This window comes from Crinia signifera, chromosome 9 (assembly GCF_055691185.1).
Source record: "Crinia signifera chromosome 9, ASM5569118v1, whole genome shotgun sequence".
Classification (NCBI taxonomy): Eukaryota; Metazoa; Chordata; class Amphibia; order Anura; family Myobatrachidae; genus Crinia; species Crinia signifera.
The window spans coordinates 125,223,729-125,246,869 of NC_139225.1; the positions used below are offsets into that span (position 1 = coordinate 125,223,729).

Below are 23,141 nucleotides of genomic sequence, written 5' to 3' on the forward strand. Positions count from 1 at the left end.
ATTTTGACCCTGTCTGGATTTTGACCGTCGGGATTTCATACAGAATCCCTATGAGCCTAGCCTCTCTGATGTCTTCGAGCCTAGCATCTCTGATGTGTACAAATCTAGCCTCTCTGATGTGTATTAGCCTAGCCTCTCTTATGTTTATGAGCCTAGCCTCTCTGATGTGTACGAGCCTAGTCTCCCTGATGTCTTCGAGCCTAGCCTCTCTGATGTCTTCGAGCCTAGCCTCTCTGATGTGTATGAGCCAAGCCTCTCTGATGTGTATGAGCCTAGCCTCTCTGATGTGTATGAGCCTAGCCTCTCTGATGTGTATGGGTCTAGTGCAGTATAAAGAGCTAGTCTTTCTGCTGTTTACAGCCTCTTTGTTTCCAGATCACTACAAATTTAGAGTAACTATAAGTAACCTCATTCTTCATTAATTTTATGTTTTATTTTTTAACATTAAACCAGTGCCTTATCCTTGTTTGCCTTACATGTTGTCTTCAGCAACATGTATTATATCATAAGACACTACATTCCACTGGAAGTTTTCCAAAGTAACTCCACCCAATTGGCTGGATGGAATGTTCATTTTAGATGGAACTGAACTGGCAAATACACAATAGTTGTTTTCTTTTTGCAGCCATATTATCGTTCTGAACGACCTCTGAAAGAGGTTTATTTCTCTGATTCAACATGGATATTTCACTGGTTTCGGTGCTGATCATTATCGTCATCTCCTGCTTATTTATCTACAAGACTTGGAACACAACGTACAGAAAACGGAACCTCCCCCCAGGTCCGATTCCCTTGCCTTTAATTGGAAACTTGCTGTATATAAAAAGAGGGGAGTTGGTGAAATCCCTTATGAAGGTCAGTTGTTTCAGTTATTTAGAAGTCTACTATTACAATATATGAATAAATAATGATCTTAGAATTAGAGTATCAAGGAAAAACAATGTAACTCTCTCTAATCTGCTTTACAGCTCTGGGAGGAATATGGACCGGTGTATACTCTTTACTTTGGCCAGCGACGAGTGATTGTCTTGAGTGGATATGAGGCTGTGAAGGAAGCGCTTGTTGATCGCGCTGAAGATTTTGGTGCTCGAGGTCCTCTATATACCATAGAGGGTTTTACCAAGGGTTATGGTCAGCAAATTATTATGGATTGTTGACTGTAGAGGATAATCCGTTTTTAGAATATAAATATTGATCGCATATGGCTTCTAAAGGACAGACCTCACAGCACCTAAAAATATGGTTGCCGGATGGCTCACCGGCAGTCGGAATTCCGACAGTCATTACCCTGACATTGGAATCCCGACTGTTAAAAGCCCGACACACGGGCAGCAGCTATTCTCCCTCGTGGGGGTCCATAGAGGGAGAATAAAATAGGCATCGAGCGTAGCGAGCCACTGTGCCCGCAAGGGGCTTCATTGCACTTCCTCGCTGTCGGGATTCGGACGTCGGTCTAATGACTGTCGGGATTCTGACTGTCGGGGTGTTATGAGACACCCAAAAATACTGTACATCTAATTTAAAATTGTTCCTAATCCAGCATTTATACTAGGGATAGATGGCTTGAGGAACAAAACATAATAGCAAGAAGACGTCTCGACCTTCAGAATATTCACCATGAGACATACAGTATTAAGGTTTTTAGAAGTGGAGATGTTGCCTTTAGTAACTAATATGATTCTAGCTATTCTCTTCTAGATGGTGCTACATAAATCATATGTACATTAGGTGTACATTTACGAAAGATTCTAAAAATAAAAAAGGTGAAGTTGCCCATAGCAACTAATCAGATTACTGTATGTCTATTCTCTACTGCAGGTATGTCCAAACTATGGCCCTCCAGCAATAGGTGCCGATTTATGTTTTTGCTGGTGTGTCCTCAGGCCAAAAATATAATGGAGTGGCTTCATGGGAAAGGGGCGTGGCCACAAAATAATACTGATTTATATTACGCAGCACAGTTGTCTCCAATATGGGCAACATTTCTACTTTTTAAGAAAAAGCACTTTGTCAGAATAGGTGTGAACATTCTCAAGCAAACCCTTTTTTTTATTAACCCTTTCAGTGACAGCGTTGCTTTGAGAGATCCTCAGAATATCTGTTAAAATGACAGCGATTTTTTTTTTGGTGTGCAATATTTATCTAAACTTCAATGAATTGACTTGGCTGTATTTGGTATTTACTTATACTCAGGGCAGGCACCACCACTAGGCAGCTTTAGGCATCGGCCACTGGAGGGCGGTACAGAGTTCTATATAGAAACAGGAAAGCACTGGTGCCCGGCGCGTGAGGAGCAGGAAAAGGTAAGGTCTAACGAGTCCCTCACACTTCCAGAACCCGACCACCCACACACCCTTGGAGCAGGTTGCACGCCCCCAACCACTGACCTGCCACTGCTTGTACCCACACCCCCCTGCAACAGGTCACCAGCGGCCGTACCCAATCCCCCCGTCCGCCCATGTGGAGCAGGTCAGCGTCAACCGCGGGTGGCACCCACTTACCCAATGGAGCAAGCGCGCGTAGTAACAATCCCCCTCCCCTGTGGTTGAGATCAGTGGTGGCGGCCGCCCCCCTTCCCCCTCTTGGAGAATGTTAGTGTATTCCCCTCCCCTGGAGCTTGATAACGGCAGCAGCCCCCCCCCCCCTACCCACCCACACCCCCCTCCCCCCCACAAAACTATATGTGCCCCTGGGGCGCTGAGACGCCTAGCACTGGCCCTGTTTTTACTAAAAGAACAGTTGCTGTGAGTGGTGCTGGCAGTTTTAGCGAATATTTTGAGGATCGCTCACAGTAACGTTGGCACTTAAAGGGTTAATAAATAATGTCCCCCCCATTTAAGGGGGATATTTGTTACAAATTGGATAGAGATCAAGTATCAACCAATCAGCTGCTAAACTGCCATGTTACAAGCTTAATGTTTGAACTGTAAAATCAGGACAAGTTGGATCAGAGTCTCTGGGGTTTGGCACAGATTGTTAAATTCATGTCAGTGTAAGCAAATTCTAATCACTTCTGTACTAGGAACAGCTCTGGAACATCACAAACAGAATGCAAGAAAAGAGTTTGTACAGTATGGTCTTTAGTCATGCCCTCATTTTATTATTATTATTATGATGTCAAGGAATATGTACAGTAATTGGAATTAGGGCCGAAACTACTGTTACTACCGTAACGGGCATTATTGTGTGTGGCATTATGAGTAAGGGGCCCTACGGTGTGTGGTATAACGTGTAATGGTGGGTACACTTTTAGTGGTGCAGCGCAGTACGCCCGCAGCTGAACTCTGCATATATGTGGTTGAGGCGCTCTACTTTGTGTAATGTATACACAGGCTGTGGCAACTTTCGTTTTCTTAATAGTGGCACTACTGTGTGGTGTAATGTGAATAACAGACACGAATGTATGGTGTAATGTGAATCGGTACTGTTATGTTGCCGCGGGCCTTCCCCATGAAGTCTTGTTAATAAATTGTAGATGTGTGCCTTTTGCAGGGAAGCCGCTAGTAATATTGGGGCTTGGGACTGACCCCCCCCCTCGCGAGCAGCACCCCCCCCTCATTACTATTACTTACCTGCGGCGGCAGCGCAGCATCGCAGCATCTTCTCCCTCCAGGCGTCGGGACTCGGATGGAGCACTCACTGCACATTGCAGCCGGCAGAGCGCCGAGCCCGGCGCTCTGCCGGCTGCACTGTGTATTGTGCGTGCCTGACGCTGGCGCCAGGTGGCATTGTGCGGGGGGGGGGTGCTGTGCCACTGTGGGCAGCTGCCCGGGCCCCTCCAGAGGCCTGGGCCCAGGACAGCTGTACCCCTGGCAACCCCCTGTTGCCCGTCTGCGCAACGAAGTTGGTGTAGTCGGATTGCATCGTATGCGATTTGCGTGCGATGGTACTGTACTTGTGTAGTTTCACTGCACCACTGCCCACGGATCGTAAATCGTTCATACCCCCACTATCCACATTGGTGTGGAGTTAAGTTTATAAAGTGTGGCGCGTGCAGCGAGCCACCGAGCCTGAAGCGTGGCGAGCGGCCGCGGAAAACAAGTCCAAAGCACGGCGAGTCCCGAGATTTTACGCAGAATACACATCAAGTAATGCGCGGCCCCTCGTGATGCTCGCTGCACTCGCCATGCTTCAGGATCATTTTCTGCTTCAGGCTCAGTGGCTCGCTGCGCTCACCACATTTTATACAATCAACTCCACGCCGACGTGGATAGTGAGGGTATGAACAGGTTGGGAGGACGCGTACCGCGTCCGCTTGCCACGCTTCGGGGTGACGTGGATAGTGGAGGTGTGCTAAATCGATTAGATGCGATCTGCGGGCAGGGGTGCCGTGAAACTACACAAGTGCCATCGCACGCAAATCTCATGCGATGCGAACCTACTACGCTGAATAGGACACTACATTGTCCTTAAGGGTCGCCCTGATAATACACAAGTACCAAAAAAATTCTAAATATGTGGTCTGTAACTATCAGTACTGAAGATGTGTTTTTGAAACTCGAACAAAGAAAGAAAATAATGACAGCGCCTGAACTGCTGCAGCCTATAAAACACCTAAAGATTCCTGAATCTTTAACCATACAACCCATACAAAAATGGTGTTATAAATGGCGCTGCGGTCCCCTCTTAATTGGATGATGGGGTCTTATCACCACTAGGATATATTTCAATCCACAATTCTTCCGTCCAGTCGTTCTTAAAGGAATGTAAGACTGACCACCTTCAGGGGTTCCTGGTGATGCTGTCTGTCTGGCTATCGGTATTTGTGTATGCAGAGGTCAAGAGAATCTAAAGAAACCATTACATGCACATAGGGAAATTCTCCCAGCCCAGTCTTACATTCCTTTAAGAACGACTGGACGAAAAAATTGTGGATTGAAATATATCCTAGTGGTGATAAGACCCCACCATCCAATTAAGAGGGGACCGCAGCGCCATTTATAACACCATGTGTTTTTGAAAGTTTCACAACCCAAGGGGATGTATAAAAGGGTTCCAAAATGGGGTGGTGTTACTTTTAAAAAAAATAATAATAGTTCCATTATATATAAAAAAAAAGTTTTAAAATATATATAATACATAAAATCAATTGACTGACATCTGCATCCAGCAAAAACAGATGGTCATTCATATTAGGTATACTAAACAACAAATGTGGGAATGAACCCCGGTACCTTACCGTTCTGTATTAGCATGCACAGCCAAAAGCCTGTCTGTCCCCTCTGCCGAATGCAACCCCTCCGTAACATGCGAGGGGATGTATACGTGAACACATCCCCTTGCTTGCGGCCCATTGGGAGAGAAATCATTTGATGGTCGCTGACCACTGAATGACTTCTCTCCCCTTCCGAAAATAAAAGTCAGTCTAATCTGAAGAGGGGGCAGGCGTCAGCCACAGCCCCCCCCCCCCCCCCGGCAGGCATTGAGAATGCCCAGTGTTTTCATGGGGACACTTAAAAAAACATTGGGAGCTCCCCTGCTCCGGCCCCTGCCCCCCCTCTCCCTCCATTACCATGTGTAAGCCTCGGTAACTGTGATTGTTCCTGAAGGCATTCGTAGCGGGCTCCTGCACATGAGTATAATCGCCCTACACATGCACAGAGCCACATCATCAGCCCTGGCGCAAATACGCTGGATATCAAAAGATGTTGAATCACCCCTTATTCTCAACGGGGTAACAACATAATAATACAGGTGCACATTGTACACTAGTAAAATGGAAGTGACGTCATTTAAATGTTATACCATTCTACTTTCATGTTTGTTGGAGAAAAATTTACACCCAAACTCATAAAAAAAAACTTTATTGAAAGCCCTGAAACATCAACAAAAATCTCAAAAGTTAAATCATATTTTGCTCATTTTTTTTTTTTTTCATAACAAAAAATTAGAGTCCAATGTAATTGCCATATTTAGGAAGAAAATTTAGGAAGAAAATTACAATTTCTAATTGACAATCTTCTACCTCACAAATATTTTCTTTTTAAGGACTGAATCACTCCAACGGGGAGCGGTGGAGACAGATGCGTACCTTCACTGTAAAGACGCTCAAAAGCTTTGGTTTTGGAAAGAAAAGTTTTGAAGGGAAGATACAGAAGGAAGCGCAGTGTTTGGTGGAAGAGTTTAGGGAGTTTCAAGGTACAGCATGCAACAACAAGGGTTAAAGATAAGTTTGGGCCAGATGTATCAAGCTTCAAAAAGTGAAAAAGTGGAGAGTGATAAACAACCAGCCAACCTGTAATTTTTCAAACCCACCATGTAACATGGCAGGTAGGAGCTGATTGTCTGGTTGTTTGTCACTCTCCATTTTATCACTTTCTGAAGCTTTAAACATATTTTTACATCTGAAACAATATTTAGGGCGAGATGTATTAAAATACATAACCGCCCTTCGCGCCCCCCCCCGCCGCGATGCCTGTGACGGAGCCCCCCCCCCCGCGATACCTGTACTCTGGTGTACGGGGGGTCTCCGTCACCTCCCTGCTGCCTGGCTCTCCCCTAACGCCGGGGACAGCTAAGCAGGCTGTCCCCGGCGCCTCCTCCTCCCCCCTGCAGCCGGAAGGATGTCCAGCTGCTTCACTCGGGGGAGGAGGGGTTTACCTTCCGGGGTCCAGGAGGACCCTTCAGGAAGGTAAGCCAGAGGGGGGGTTGGCGAGGCGGCGGGCTTGCGTCGGCGGGCGGCGAAAAGAAGCCCATAGGCTTCTATAGGGTATCGCCACCCAAAGGTGGCGATACCCTTCAATGCGGTATCATTTTTGATACATTGGAAAATGCTGTAAAACCGGGGTTTTACCGCATTTTCGGTTTGATACATCTCGCCCTTAAAGTATTACATTAATTCTTTTTTTTTTGTCTAGAGGTTAAAGTAGTTTAATGCATCTTTCATAGTCTCTGCATTCCCTTCACAAACAAACTATAGCCCATTGCTAAATGTTGAAACTGTTCCAAAAAATTACAATTACCTAACATCACATAATCGAATTACTCATATCTCTGTTTCAGTTCTTTCCTTAGATCCAGACAAGAAGATTATGGACGCCTTTTCTAATGTTATTTGTTCCATAATATTTGGAGACCGGTTTGAGTATAAGGATGAGAGGTTCATCAACCTTCTTAACATCATAGAGGACTTTTTCTACAGCTTATCCTGTTCGTGGGGACAAGTAAATATTCCACACCCCAACGTTTGTCTGCTCACACTACTCCAATACCTATTGTCTACACACACCACTCGCACACCTATAAGGCGTCTATACATTTATTTGGCTTGGAACTCTAACACACACTTTAAGCTAGCTTAACTAAAAATAACTCACGCTGACACAATAAAGACACGGACACCGTAACAATTAGATTTAAAGGTCATATTTATTAATGTGGTATGACCCTCTCGTAAAGGGCTGGCAATAAGACGCCACGGAATGCCCAGCTCTAGTCACATCTCAAAAATGGCGGCGACTTAAACGCCCCAACTGATTGATATTAAATATGGGAATGACTGAGACGGCCCATCTGACTAAGGCACAACCTAACGCTGGGAAGTCTCACCACCCCCGCTCTGGCCGGTGTGGACACTCAGCCCCCGCAAAGGCAGGACACCCTGCCGTCTTTCCAGGGGGCAGTGCCTCCCAGCGCCCTCTTATGCCACAAGTGACCGCTGGACCGTGACGCTCTACCGCCTTAGTTGAAATAATGGTAAATGTACCAATGATTTGACTATAAATTGAAATGCCAAAGGCAAGGGAGGGTGGGTGGGGCTGAAGAAATTCTACAAGAGGAAGTACTCCCTGTAAGGACCTGCCTATATACCCCTCTCCCTAAGCTCACGACCCCCCCCCCCCCCCCCCCAGTTCACCCAAAGGCTAAATAAACAAAACTGAAACCAACTTTAAACATACTAGCAGTCATTAACTCTTTCCTGCCAACCCAAAAAATGTAAGCCTCTTAAGTACACTCTGGCTTAGGCAACCCTTGCTTAATCTTGTCTGCACACCACTCCCACACCTATTGTCTGCACACACCATTCCCACACTGATTGTCTGCACAAACCACTCATACACCTATTGTCTGCACATACCACTCCTACATCTACTGTCTGCACACACCACTCACACACCTATTGTCTGCACACACCACTCCAACACCTATTGTCTACTCACACCATTTACAAACCTATTGACTGCAGATACCACTCCCACAACTATTGTATGCACATACCACTCCCACACCTATTGTCTCCACACCACTCACACACCAACTGTCTGCACATACCACTCACACACCTATTGTCTGCACACACCACTCCCACACAAACTGTCTGACACACCACTCCCACACTGTTTGTCTGCTCACACCACTCCCACACCTACTGTCTGCCCACACCACTCCCACACATACTGTCTGACACACCACTCCCACATTGTTTGTCTGCTCACACCATTTCCACCACATCTTTGAACAATTACATCAAAGTAGATTGTAAGAACACAACCAGTTTTTTTTAACGGTTTGACCTAAATTTATCAATACGATGTGTTCCTTGTATAAAAGTACACTCTTCTCTCTTCCATTCCTAGCACAGTTACGTTTCCTCAGTTCACTGGTGACAGGGCCTGGGGCCGTTTAAAGACTTGGGGTGCTCTGCGCACTTAAGACAGCAGGGACGGGGAAAAAGGGTGGTGTATTAGATTGTGTATACCTTCTAACATGACCCATTCCAGGAGGGACAAATTGCTTTTTACTTGGACTTCCCTATTAATATATGATTGGTGTCACCTCCGTTAAACAATTTAATTTATAGTAAATAAATTTCAACACAGATGATTGCTATTACAAATTAAGCATGAAGTCCAGATAGATTTCAACGGATCAGGATGAGAAATTGGGTGAAATCGGCCCAAAACACATGTATATAGCATACGACTCAATGCACAGCCCCGTATGCATCGGACCAGAGTCAGAGGTCGGACGTGCTGCACATCCAACCTCCGAGTTGGACCCTTCCTGGTGGCAGGGAACAAGATTGCATGCAATACTGTACATCACATGCAGAAGGACCGCATGCGAACGTGCCACCCAGCAAGAGGGATCGGATGCCACTTCTACGTATGGAGGGCCTTTACACACTCAGATAGGAATCAGGAGAGCTAGTGATGTCACTGTGCCATGGACAGGGGGGCCCAGTGTACCCCCTCATTTCATTTGGCTATGAGTGTAGATATGGTTTACGGTGCCCTCAGAATTCCTTTTTAAAGTAGAAATGACGGCTGTGACTCATTTATAACATTTTTAATAGGATTTCTGAATAAGGTAAGTTAGTTTCCTTGTTCATGATTTTACAGCTCCAGAGCATTATTCCAGAAGTTATGGACTACATCCCAGGGCCCCATAAGAAGACAATCACCCTCTCAGAAGAACTGACTGAATTTATATTAGAGAGAGTGAAGGCCAGCCAGGAGACCTTGAATGCCAGCTCTCCCAGGCATTTCATTGACAGTTTCCTCATTAAAATGGAACAGGTATGTCATTAAATAAAATAAGTTATGGGTTTTAATAATACACAATATATAAAGGAAAACATTTTTTTTGGTGTCCTGTGACTTTTTTGAGTCTCAGAGATATCATTAGGTTCAAGTAACTAAATTAGCTGATTTTTAATACACTTGTATCATCTAACAATATGATAGATTTCTAAAACGTATAAATCAAGTCAAAATTAGATCACAACCAATAGTATCTGGTTTGCTCGCTAAGCTGCAAAAATCACAGCTTACCGTTCACCTGAGAAAGCGCCTGTTGAATTCTCGCCCCTGTGCCCCCGATTCCCATCTGTACCATGCAAGGGCATGTGTAACGAAAACACATCCCCTCGCACTCCACTGCAGAAGAAATCTTTCCATGGTCGACGACTTTTATTTAGGAGCGTAAGACTGAAGACCGGGCGGGCGGCTGACGGCCTGAGATGCCAGGCACCCGCCTCCCGCAGGCATCGGCCCGCCCACGCACCCATGGGGATGGCCATAAAATGCTGGTTGTTCTCATGGGGAATTCCCATCGCACCGCCGCCATCCACCTCATCCATCCCTCCTTACAATGAACGGGGATGAATTCCGGCCCCGTCTGAGTGAACTAGAAATACCCCCTCAATACACATTAGTCTATCTTGCTCAATGTTCCGGGAAGATGCGGCTGTGTGAAGTGTCGGCTCCTCCTCTGTGACAGGAGCCAAGGGCTGTAGGAGAATATCATGTTACAGCTCAGCACATGCTGCTCAGTGCCGTGTACGGAGTGCCGAGACAGTTGCAGCAGCAGCCTATCCTCTCTCTCCCTCTCATTTTTTTTCATGGTGGCATGGACATGCCCCATCCTAGAGGCCGCATCCCCACCCATGGCCATGCCACCCCCATTTTACCGGGGCCCGGCCAACCGGTATGTACAGTATGATACATTTACTGTATATACCAAAATGACAATGACATTTTGGGATTCTTTTATATAAAAAACACTGCTGCTTCTTTACTGTTGGAGACATATAATAATGTGCTCTAATATATGTACATGCTGAATACTATTTGGGAAATTGAGAACTCATTGATGTCTTTGCAGGAGAAGAATGATCCCAATACAGAGTTCAATATGAGAAACCTATTAGTAACAACCCATAACCTGTTTATTGCGGGAATAGAAACTGTGGCCACAACACTGCGCTATGCACTACTTATCTTACTGAGATACCCGGAGATACAAGGTAAGTACAGTAGGTGGTGAAGCTGAAGTTAAGGAGCAATCATAAAATCACACTCTTTCTATTGTTTATTAAAAAATGTTACAGTACTGTATGTTTCACTAAAGTAAATACAAATGTGGCTCTGTGTATACTGTATGTGCTCTTGCAGAAGCCTTCGGGTTTCTTACCGCAGTGCTGTATGAGGGATCCATCAGCGACCTGGAAGTCCAGTGCCGGAGCTGCATCACGAGGGACAGCTCTTATCGCAAGAGCTGTCCCTTGTGTTAATAATCAGATATGTTAGAGAATATGTGATTTTTAAGAATGCGGTACCCGGCAGAGGGGAGCAAAAACGAGCGGCCGATGTTAGAACATCCCATCCATTGGCAGTAAAGTTTGACATTTTACAACACAAAAGATTGTTCTACAATGTTGGCCAAAGGCTGGCAGGCTAAACTAAGCAATAGAGCCGTGGCAAAACACAAAATAATTATTTATGTTTAAAAATGTGTTGCAACAATAACCAATGAAAATTTTATGCAAATGGTTCATCCTAAATGCCACCCAATATAAAATATAGGTACTTGTTTCCTAGCACGGCGCCCACGATTTTGATTGTATTGATCGGGTTGGAAAAATCGCGTTGATCGCATCGCATGCCAACCAAATCGCATGCGATCCCTGAGACCCGATTTTACATTGATTTCAATGTAAAAAGCCCCAAAACCCCCCATTTTAATAGCACACCCCCCCCCCCTGATGGTTGAAATGGCCCCCCATTGTTAACACCACCCCACTATTGACGGCAACCCGAAGCGTGGCGAGTGCAGCGAGCCCGCGAGGGGCGGCGGTACGCGTCCTCCAACCTTTTCATACCCCCACTATCCACGTCGGCGTGGAGTTGATTTTATATAGTGTGGCGAGCGCAGCAAGCCACCGAGCCCGAAGCGTGGCGAGCGGATGCGCATAACTTCACAGTTATACGCGTCCCCTCGCCACGCTTCAGGCTCGGTGGCTCGCTGCTCTCGCCAAACTATATAAAATCAACTCCACGCCGACGTGGATAGTGGGGGTATGAAAAGGTTGGAGGACACGTACCACCGCCCCTCGTGGGCTCGCTGCGCTCGCCACGCTTCGGGTTGGCGTCAATAGTGGGGTGGCGTTAACAATGGGGGCCATTAACCATACTTTCTGACCCTATACCATGAGAAATTGGCCATATTGGCCCATTTCCCATTGTTCCCTATGTAAAATCGGGTTGATCAACCCGATTTTAACTTTAAAAATAATTTAACATTATTCTCTAGGGAAAAATCAGGTTGATCGCGTCGCGGCCCATTATAATGGGCCGCGATGGATCCGATCAACACAATTTCCTAATTTAACATTATTCTCTATGGGAAAATCACGTTGATTGCGTCGGTCGCATCGCAGCCCATTATAATCAACGCAATTTTGTCTTTCACCGGCAAATACACTGGTGATTGACATAAAATCGGGTCCATCGCGTCGATCGCATGCCCTAAGTACCTTAAACTTAAGGCATGCGATCAACCCGACGGGCGACGTGCTAGGAAACAAGTACCAAAATATACAAACCATTATAAAAAGAAAAGTGATTTTAAAAGACATGCACAGTTTAAACAAACCAAGCACCTTAGCAACAGGGACTGTCGCATTTGGGTGAAGTCCGATCCGTGCCGGCTTCAGTGTGTAAAAATAGCAAAAATAAATAATAAACAAAGAGCCGGTCCTAGTTTCAGAAATTCACGGGTTCAACCAAATAAGGGTTCCCCAGAATGTTTAAAACCAGCACTAGGCTCAAGAATTGGTCCTGGTTCCTAAAATATGGGGACAAAATTAATAGGGGGCAAAGCCGGGGGACACTTATTATATAATTACCATTAACCCGTCTGACCGCTCAGCCCGGACAGGGACCCTGGTGGAATGAGAACCCCCTAATAAAGTGGTCCCCCTCTCCAGAATTAACCCTGACCGGGCTGAAGCCTGGGTCTGTCCCCAGTGGCGATGGGCGATGGGCACCGAACTGATTGCAGTGTAAAAAATAGGATTAAACTATTATGCAATGTTGGGGTACTGCAAGTCCCAGCAAGCCTGCACTGCATGCAGGGACTTGGAGAGCCACAAGTCCCAGCATGTGGGGCAATAAAGGGCCCTCTGGTACTTGTGTAATATTTAAAAAAAAAACACACACACACAAGCACCTGAAAAGTACAACTTTATTACATCCGGACCCCATATATGTACTTATCCTCACCTACCTTGACCCAAAGGATCGGTCCCCTTCTCCAGAAAATCCACAGGGTACATGCAGAAGGAAATAAGGAAATGATACTCAACAGCACCTCCGGTGTGGATCATGTCCTCTTCATTCCCGGAGCTGATTACGGCCATGGGGGAGGATCTGACTGATCCGTGCAGGCTGCCGACTCGTATTTGCATTTGGTGGCCGTATATATGGCCGCCAAATATGAATATGAATTTGAAAAATACAGCCACCTACGCCATTGGGAAACATGAATCACGGATATATGGCAGATTAGTAAATCTGCCCTATTTAAGAGTCGTATTTTCCAGAGAATATGGCTGATGCCTGTCATATGGATTTGTATCTGCATCGGTCGTATTAGTTTTTGCTAGTAAATTTCCCCCAATATCTCTAATTCACATCATGACTTACAGTGTTACCATGTCATATTATGCCACATTACAGTGCCTCTTGTTCATATTATGCCCCACTATAATGCCTCCACTTCATATTGTGCCACATTAATGCACTCCAGTGCATATTATGTAACATTGTAATGCCCCCAGTTAATTTTATATCACAAAACAACGAGCAGGTTTAGAAGCATAAATAAAATAAATATATTGTAGGCTCCCAATGCAAAAGTTTGCAATGGCCCCTATGTACCACCCAATGGTGAAAAATGCATATAACACATGTAACTATTGGCCTAATTTAGAACTGACTGCAAATTTTTGGAGACCTGGGAACAGATTTAAATTCCACCCCATAGTACGGCTTGTGAAAATTAGCTGGATCGTCGATTAGCTGCACCTTTAATAAATTTTCTACTGTGTGCAGTGTGTGCATAACCCAGGTGGCTGTGATAGGAGCAGGCTGGTCAACACTGGAGCTGACGTCACACGACTTCCCCTAAAACACCTGGGCACACCTATGTGTTCTCTGACACTTCCAGAATACAGTCGGTTACTACCCACAAAGCCGGCTTTCTGTCAATCACCTTACCTACAGCCAGCGATGCATAAAGTTGCAGGATTTTATCACAGGATGGCCTCGCTCATGCATACTATGGACGCATACACAGTCTAACAATAATTGCTTGCTCTGTAAATTTGCAGCAGTGCGATTCATTCTGAATTAGGCCCCATGATAGCTGTACTCCCTGCACCTATGGTAGTCAGCCCTTGTATAGATGTAATATTGCATTTTGCGGAACTCTGTAAAGGAGATATGCTGAAGATACTCTTAATACTATAGATTAGCATGTTACATAGCCTCAGTGAACGCGTTTATAATTAGGTTCTATTATGTTATTGTTATATATAATGGTGGCTTCTATTCTTCCTAGTGCTCTGAATCCGCAATACCCATTTTTCCTTAATTATATTCCCTTCCCACTATCAGAGGCACTTCATACTTTAGGTTGATTACAGCTAATACTCTCTACAAGCCATGTCATAAATCTGCCTTCAAAGGATCAGGACAATATTGGAAAAGTTTCTATTGGTTAAACGTTAAAATGCAACATTTTGTTATGTGTGTGTTTGAGAATCTATATATTACCTACCATTCATCAAATATCATTGACTATTGCCATTTAAAAAAAATCATTTTAGGCAAAGTTAATCTTAGAGCATCCTGTTAAACATTAGGGTTAAGTCACCTATTCATATTTATTTTAAAGATAAACTTCATGAAGAGATTGATCGAGTGATTGGAGATCAAGTACCTAATTTTGATGACCGCATTAACATGCATTATACACAGGCTTTTATACAGGAGGTTCAAAGGTTTGGTGATATTATTCCTCTGAATGTGCCACATATGGTTACAAAGGACACCAAGTTTAGAGGATACCTGATCCCCAAGGTATGATATGAGCTTCACATTGCTTGTTTTCTCTGCAGTCTAAATTCACCACTATGCTGATTTCATATGAATGAAGAAATTAATATATTAAGAGAATCCTCACATTGTGCTAAGTTTAAGAAACTATAAATACCTGTCACATGTTTCTAATAATAAGGAACAGTCATACAGATGGTGCCCCTCTCATTCACTGCCAGCGCTTGCCAGAATGTCCCTGCTGGAGAGCACTGGCGGAGAGGGACTCCATTAAACTCGGACACGCGAGCATCTCACACGCACGCGTGTCCCAGTAACTTATGGGATGGGCGGCGTGACCCTGCATGTCTCCGCTTCAGGGAGATGGGCAGGGTTAGGGGGGGTGTGGGGAGTTGGCGGGGAACGGTGATGGGGACAAGTTAGGCGGTGGACGGCAGCGGCGAGCTCCATCAGAACGGGGCACATGAGCATCTCTTGCGCGCACGCCCCCTTCAGATGGTTGGAGGGGGCTGGCAATTCTATCCCCTGCAAGCATGAGAGGGGCTCCATCTGTAGGTTTTCAATATTGGTTCCAAGAATGAAGTTACATCCAAAAATATACCTACCTTTTGCCACTTTTCTTGATTTTGATATACTGTAAGGGGATTAATGCGGTGAACATGCTCTTTTTCATGGAGAATATATTGACTGAATTCATATTACAGGTGCTTGGGAAATATGCACACACAAATGTGGCAATATAGAGCCACCGTCCATGGGCATGGCCTAATGATAGCCTAACTAAGAGAAACAGGAATACCAAACAAACAAACTATACTTGAGCATGACCTAGTGCCGAATTGTAATGGGTCCATGGGCATAGTTCCTTATTGCACCATTTAGAAATCTACTGCTCACCTACCATGTCCACAGGCTTACCACCTAACCACAACACCACAGGCCTACCATCCATCTGACCTCAACACCACAGGCCTACCACCTGACCAAAACCACAGGCCTACCACCTGACCACAGCACCACAGGCCTACCACCTGACCACAAAACCACAGGCCTACCACCTGACCATAACACCACAGGTCTACCAGCCGACCACAACACCACAGGCCTACCACCCAACCACAACACCACAGGCCTACCACCCGACTACAACACCACAGGCCTACCACCCAACCACAACACTACAGGCCTACCACCTGACCACAAAATCACAGGCCTAACACCTGACCACAACACCACAGGCCTAACACCTGACCACAACACCACCTGACTACAGAAAGACAGTACTAAAACCTGACACCCAACAATTTGGTGATCTAGGCTCCATGAGATTCAGGTGCCCTACAGACAGTAGCATATTGTAGTCAGCTTTTCACATGAGGGTAGGGGACAGTGACCACTCAGGCCCAGATGTTTTCCACGTGCCTCTTAAAATTCCCACAAAATGCCCTCCATCTACAAAAAATGCCCAATATCCCCTCCTCCTTTTATGTATTGTGCTCCCCCTTACCTGTTTGATCTATATTGAGTGGTATATTCTCATCCCCCCAAAAAAACACTGAATTCCCTCTGTTATTTCCTTCCATGCCCCTTGTTTTTTGTCCTGTAGGGTTCCTTCATTATATGCTTTTGTATTGTACACCTGCATGTCCTGTACTGTTCTGCCTCCCCATCCCATCTGTGTACGACTCCAGTTTCAATGCTTGGAAGTGCTCTCAATACCCCCCCCCCCCCCCCCCCCCCCAAGAAGACATGGATCTTAATGTAAGTAATGTATGCAATCCTGCAGTCATGCCTGCCTCCACTTCCATTCACCCTCCAGTCCTGCCCATTACCTGAAACGCAGCACTGCTGTCAGGAACTGCTGGTAGAGCCATAATATTCTAATGCCTTGGGCAGGAGTGGACGTTAGCTACCAACCATTCAAAACCTTTAACCAAAAGGAAAAAGTATTTCCATCCAGCTGGGTACTTTGACGGTTGCTAGCCAATAGGCTCTACATCAATAGTATGTAGGGCCATCTTAACATATGGGAAAACAATATGCTGCCCAGGGCACTATGGTTCAAGGGGCTTTGAGCAGGTGCGGGTCGGTGCATCTGAAATGTTTTGGGAGGTAGGTAGAGAATGCTGCCTGGCCAATCAGAGCAACCACTCAACATCTTGCCTGTCAGCATGTTGATTATAGGATGGCTGGAGCTATCCTCCAATCAGAATGGTGACAGCCTACCACTGTATGGAAGCATGTGGAGAAACTTTGCGGGACCACAGGAGGGGTAAATTCTCTCTCTATCTCTCTCTATTTTTTTTATATGTTTATTGGTTACACCAGTATTACGGTACATAATGGTTACAAAGATCACATTCAGGTACAAAGAAAAAGGCAAGGGCATTGTTATAGTAACACAATACTTTAAAGTATAGCATTTGAACCAGGATTTTAGGATGTCAACATAGCTATTGTGCATCATGGCTGGTAGTGTGGAAGGGGGGTGGAAGGGGTAGATAGGGTTTTGCAGAAAGGTTAGAAGGGTGGATGGGTGGATGTCCTAGTTGTAGGGTGGACATATTGTACCCGGTTGTTAAGTGGGGCGCTTGTCTAATGCGGTCTTTTTTTGAAGTTGTTAAAGTAATGAAGCTAAATATCAAAAAATGTTGACGCCTTCGATTCAATATCTATCAGGCAATCTATCCAGTCCATCTGAAAGAGGAATTGTAACCTTGGGAGCATGAGTTGTAGGTATAGGTGCTGATTTATGTTTTTGCTTATGGGTGCTCAAGCCAAAAATATAGGGGAGTGGCTTCATGGGGAAGGGGCGTGGTCTCAAAATAATACCAATTTATATTACACAGCACAGTTGTCTCCAATATTCAAATTACAGCAGCAGAGTTCCCCTTTTTACACATTACAGCAGCAGAGTCCTCCTTTTTACACATTACGGCCAAATACATAAATGCCCCCACAGTGCCAAATACATAAATGCCCCCACAATGCCAAGTACATAAATGCTACTCTGCATGCCCTACTCAGTCGCACAGCACGCCCTACTCAGCCACACAGCACGCCCAGAACATGCACATGCTGGCCGGCCCACGTCCGCGGACGGAAAACACTCTTCCCGCCATCCTGGCATACTATTTGCCAGTTGGCGGGTCCGACGATGCGAGTGCTGCAGCCGCTAATTAGTTTGTTAATACTCGGACCCATGGGTGCTCATCAATTTCCGTGGGTGCTCGGGCCCTTGAGTACTCACAGAATCGGCACCTATGGTTGTAGGGGAAGTGTCTCCGAGTGGATCGATTGGGATAATATAGGGCCTTATTCTAGTTCACTCTTTCTGACAAAATCCTTCTTAGATGGACAAAACCATGTGCACTGCAGGTGGGGCAGATGTAACTTGTGCAGAGAGAATTAGATTTGGGTGAGTTATTTTGTTTCTGTGCAGGGCAAATACTGGCTGCATTATTTTTACACTGCAATGTAGATCTCACTTTGAAGTAAAACCCCACCCAAATCTAACTCTCTCTGCACAAGTAACATCTGCCCAACCTGCAGTGCACATGGTTTTGTCCATCTAAGAAGGATTTTGTCAGAAAGAGTGAACTAGAATAAGGCCCTATATATTTTCATTTTTCCCATGAATGGGTGGCTAAGGACACCCCTGCATTGCTTTGCCTACAATTCTGTTAGCATGGCTCTGCTAGTATGTGTGTTGTTGTGTGACGGTCTGATGTGCTTTATGCATTTCCAACTAAATGTGATGCGATCTAGTTCACAAACATTGTGCTGCATATACTTTTTGTATGCTGCGATGTGATGCGCGGGAGCCTGCAGCGCAAGGCAAAAATGCACCTTGTGTGCGCACCTTTAGGGATAATTATAAAAGTAATAAAGTCCCTGCATTTGTAGCAAAATAAAAAAATCTCACTATAAGGGTATCGGTTATTGGGTCAACTCAATGAAGGTCGGCATACGTTGGGTCAACCACAGAAGGTCAGGGCTTAGCTCGACACCTGAAATAGGTCGACATGGCTAAAGTAGACAGGGTCAGAAGGTTGATGCAAGCATTCGATTGACAGTCAAAAGGTTGACATGAGTTTTTCATGTTTTTTTTGTCCTGAATGTCGACATAGTCAACATGAACATTGTCAAGTATACCACGTACCCTTGCATGGCTTGCTATGCTCTCCATGCTTCGGTCACGGTGCCTTGCTGCGCTAAGCACACTATTATGTTCTCTCACCACGCCGTAGTGGATGTAGGGTATGAAATACCGCCCGTCGGCACAAGTCGGCAAAAGAAAAATGGGAAAACCTCATGTCGACCTTTTGACTGTCAACCTTCCCAATGTTGACTTAATGCTTGTGTCGACCTTCCACCCTGTTGACCTTAGCCATGTCCACCTAAGCCCCATCGACCTTCAGTTGTCGACCCAATGTATGTTGACTTGCATAAGGTCAACCTAGTGACCATATCCCATTTCTAAAAGTCAGAAACAAAGGAACGGTCACATCTTCACCGTTTTGCATCACACTGTGGGGAAATGTTGGTCACATACCTAACAATGGGGTGCAGTGTGAACGCACACAAGGTGCACTATGTAATCTGACATTGGCCCTTATTCTGGTTCACTCACAAAGGCAAATTCCTTCTCAAATGGACAAAACGATGTGCACTGCAGGGGGGGGGGGTGTAACATGCACAGAGAGATTTAGATACGGGTGAGTAATTTGGGTTATGTGCAGAGAATATACTGACTTCTTTTTTTTCACATTGCAATATAGATCTCACTTTGAAGGAAAACCCCACCCACATCTAATTCTCTCTGCATATGTTACATCTGCCCCACCTGCAGTGCACATGTTTTTTTTCCATTTGAGAAGGAATTTGCCTTTGTGAGTGAACCAGAATAAGGGCCCTAGTACACACTCTGCAGCAGCTGCTTAATGAATTTTATTTTTAAAATGTATTTAAGAGAACCCGCACATTGACAAATGTAGTTTCTAATAATTAGTATAATTTGCCCGCAGGACACAGAAATCTACCCTCTGCTCTGCACCGTTCACCGTGATCCCAAATATTTCTCTGATCCGTACAAATTCAACCCCAACAATTTCTTGGATGACAACGGCGAGTTCAAAAAGAATGAGGGCTTGATGGCTTTCTCTGCAGGTAAGTCTCTCTATAACAGTGGTAGCCAACCCTAGCCCTCGAGAGCTACCAACAGTGCACATTTTCCAGACAACCTAGCTGCTGCACAGCTGCACTCATTAATCACTGACACATTTTAAAAGATACACAGATGGAGCTGTATTTACTAAAGCTTCTAAAAAAAAGGTGATGTTGCCTAAATCTGATTCCGTCTATCATTTTCTAGGAAGCAATAGAGAAACAATAGACAGAATCTGATTGGTTGTATAGGCATCCTCACCTAATTTTATTTTTAAAAGCTTTAGTAATTGTACCCCTGATTGTTATAGAGCTGGGGTAGCCAACCCTAGACCTTGAGAGCTACCAACAGTGCATGTTTTGCAGGTCTCCTCACAGAATCACAAGTGAGCTAATTAGCTCCATCTGTGTATCTTTTAAAATGTGTCAGTGATTAATGAGTGCAGCTGTGCAGCAGCTAGGTTGTCTGGAAAATGTGAACTGTTGGTAGCTCTCGAGGGCTAGGGTTGGCTACCACTGCCCTATAGTGTTTACAAGGAACTGTTAAGAAGGTCACACCAGGGCCTCTAGGGCACTGGGATCTGTGTGTGTGTGAGTGCCACCTCCGCATTTTTACTTGAGGGCCAAGAAAGTGGTTGTTGGCAACAGAAAGTGGTTGTTGGCGACAGTGTGGGGTTGGGTGGGGGATGTAGGATAAAGTTTTGTCTAATGTTCTGAGAAGCCTTTTACCGGCCCTGGGTCACACAACCATCAAAATATGTTTCTGTTAATACTTATTAATTAACATTAATTTCCTTAAGTAATTCAATGTTAGACGCTCAAACTACCACAAATCAAATATATTATGGACATTATTTGTTTATATGCAGTATTTTAATTGAAAATTATTTTTTTACAGGAAAACGGATCTGCCCTGGGGAGAGCCTGGCTCGAATGGAACTTTTCATCTTCCTCACCACCATTTTGCAGAACTTTAAACTGATTTCAAAGACTGAATTCACAGAGTCTGATATTGCTCCAAGAATGGCCGGGTTCTTAAATGCACCGATCAAATATGAGCTATCATTTGTTCCTCGCTAGAACTGCTGAACTTCTAACAGTCTCTTATGCTGTGTACACACGGGGGGAGATATATTGCTCAGTTTCTACTTTACATCAGCGACCAGAGATGGTCACTGATGAAAAAGAAACTGCCGGGGGGAGCCCGGCAGTGGTAATCAGCTGGTCGCAGGAGCATGCTCCTGCGACCAGCGATTACAATGGGGCAGAAAACGGGAGCGTGCACCCGGCAATTTATCGCCGGGGCACACTTCCATCACTGGCAATATGTTCGCCTGTGACCATATTCCCAGCGATTATAGCCCCTATCGCCCCCGTGTGTACACAGCATTAGAACTTAGATTATTGTTATATTTCGGCTAGCTGTAAGGCTTTTTGGAACAAAAAATTGAATTGTCCCGTTCTGATTAGATTTTAATCCCAGGATTAGAGCACTCGCTCAGATGCTGCCCAGCTGTTTCCATCCCGGCTGTGTGGCTCTGTGCATCCCTCTGTGAGGTCACACTGTGCATCCCTCTGGCCGCTCTCAAGTTCTGGCCTCACTGCCGGGGATTCCACGCTCTGCCGCTCCCACCTGCTCCAGACTCTGCTCTGCCATACCGCCCACTCCTGGCCACACCACCTCGTATGTAAATGTGCTGGGCGGGTGCTTTTTTTAAAATTAGGGAGGCCAAAACCGGGATTTCGGGAATCCTGGGATTGAGCATTTTTCAATCCCAAATCCTGGGATTGAAAAAATGCCCCGGGATTAGCCTACCTAGTTCTGATTCTGAGATTTCCGTAAATTCAATATTTATGTCTCCAATTTGTTCAGGTCTTTGAAATACATATAAGGCACACTGTGCAAGTGCAGGTTGCCAGTGCCGTCACTAGACATTTGGGGGTTATTCTGTTTGGTACGGTTCGACCGTATACGGGCGGATCAGTTTTTTTCTTCCATCTGCGCATGCGTAGCTTTCGCAATGCGCATGTGCGGCGACCTCACACCGCTCACGGACGGGTCTCTCGGTGCGAAAAAACCTGTCCGCAAGAGTACGGTCATTGTGGGCAGCATGTGGGCACTAGACCACCCCTAGAGATACCGTATGAGAGCGGATGCCTGGGTCTGCTAATTAACGCTGAGTTTTACTCAAACACATACACCTGAATGTAATAAGCAATGCTGCAGCCTATTAAGTGAAAACCATTACTTCACTACCTGCAAGCCACACACAGCACTCAAACACATTGGAAGCATATCTTTCTACACTTCTCTACATGTAAAGGTTGGTTTAATTTTAGGTAATATTCATTCTTATGCTGGCCACACATCAGACCAACTTTCCTCCAACTAACCAACTAGTTGGTTGGATGGAATAAAAACCTGGAACTGGATAGTAGCAAATGTAATTTGTAATTATGTCATTTGTTTCTCAAATCTGAAAATGGACATCAATTGTCACTCAGACAATGTACTATAGTTGGACCTATTTTATTTAAACTATTTCACTGAATGTTTTTGTCCATTCCTCCTGAGTTTGTGAGCAAATTGCTTATTGACATTTGCCCTAATACAGTACCAGATTTTCGGTCCAACCAACCAACTAGTCGGAAAACGTACGTTTCACCGTACCAAACAGAATAACCCCCTTGGTGACCTGTGCCAAAAATAGGATTAGTGGCCCACTGCATATTCAAAATGTGCATGTGACTTTGAGGGGATAGGGCATGACCATTGAATAATACTAAATCACACAATACTACACAGAAGTGTCCTTTTTTCACATTATACCGCATAGTAGTATCCGTTATTAACACTGGACAGTAGTGTCCATTATACGCGTTCTATCACACAGTAGAGTCCGTTATTCACATTACACTACACAGTAGTGTCTGCTATTCACATTATACCACACAGTAGTGTCCGTTATTCACATTTAAACCACAATAATAGTAAGCAATAGTGATGAATGTTTCTGTTGGTAAAACTATGAGGCAGTGTACATTAGTATTGTATATCATTAAAAGCTAGATTAATGCTGACAGAGTCTACATTGCATTTATTCATTATTTCAATAATTGTATCAACAATTTTAT

General features: G+C 44.9%; 1 protein-coding gene across 1 annotated transcript; it reads left to right on the plus strand.

The window, feature by feature from the left end:
- The first annotated feature begins 592 nt into the window (after positions 1-592).
- Positions 593-23,087, plus strand: LOC146035946 (cytochrome P450 2G1-like). Its single transcript, XM_083159667.1, has 9 exons — positions 593-855; positions 969-1,131; positions 5,989-6,138; positions 7,003-7,163; positions 9,342-9,518; positions 10,606-10,747; positions 14,680-14,864; positions 19,868-20,009; positions 20,905-23,087. Exons 1-9 carry the CDS (start codon positions 679-681, stop codon positions 21,084-21,086), a joined length of 1,479 nt encoding a protein of 492 aa, XP_083015793.1. The 5' UTR covers positions 593-678; the 3' UTR covers positions 21,087-23,087.
- The last annotated feature ends 54 nt before the right edge of the window (positions 23,088-23,141 follow it).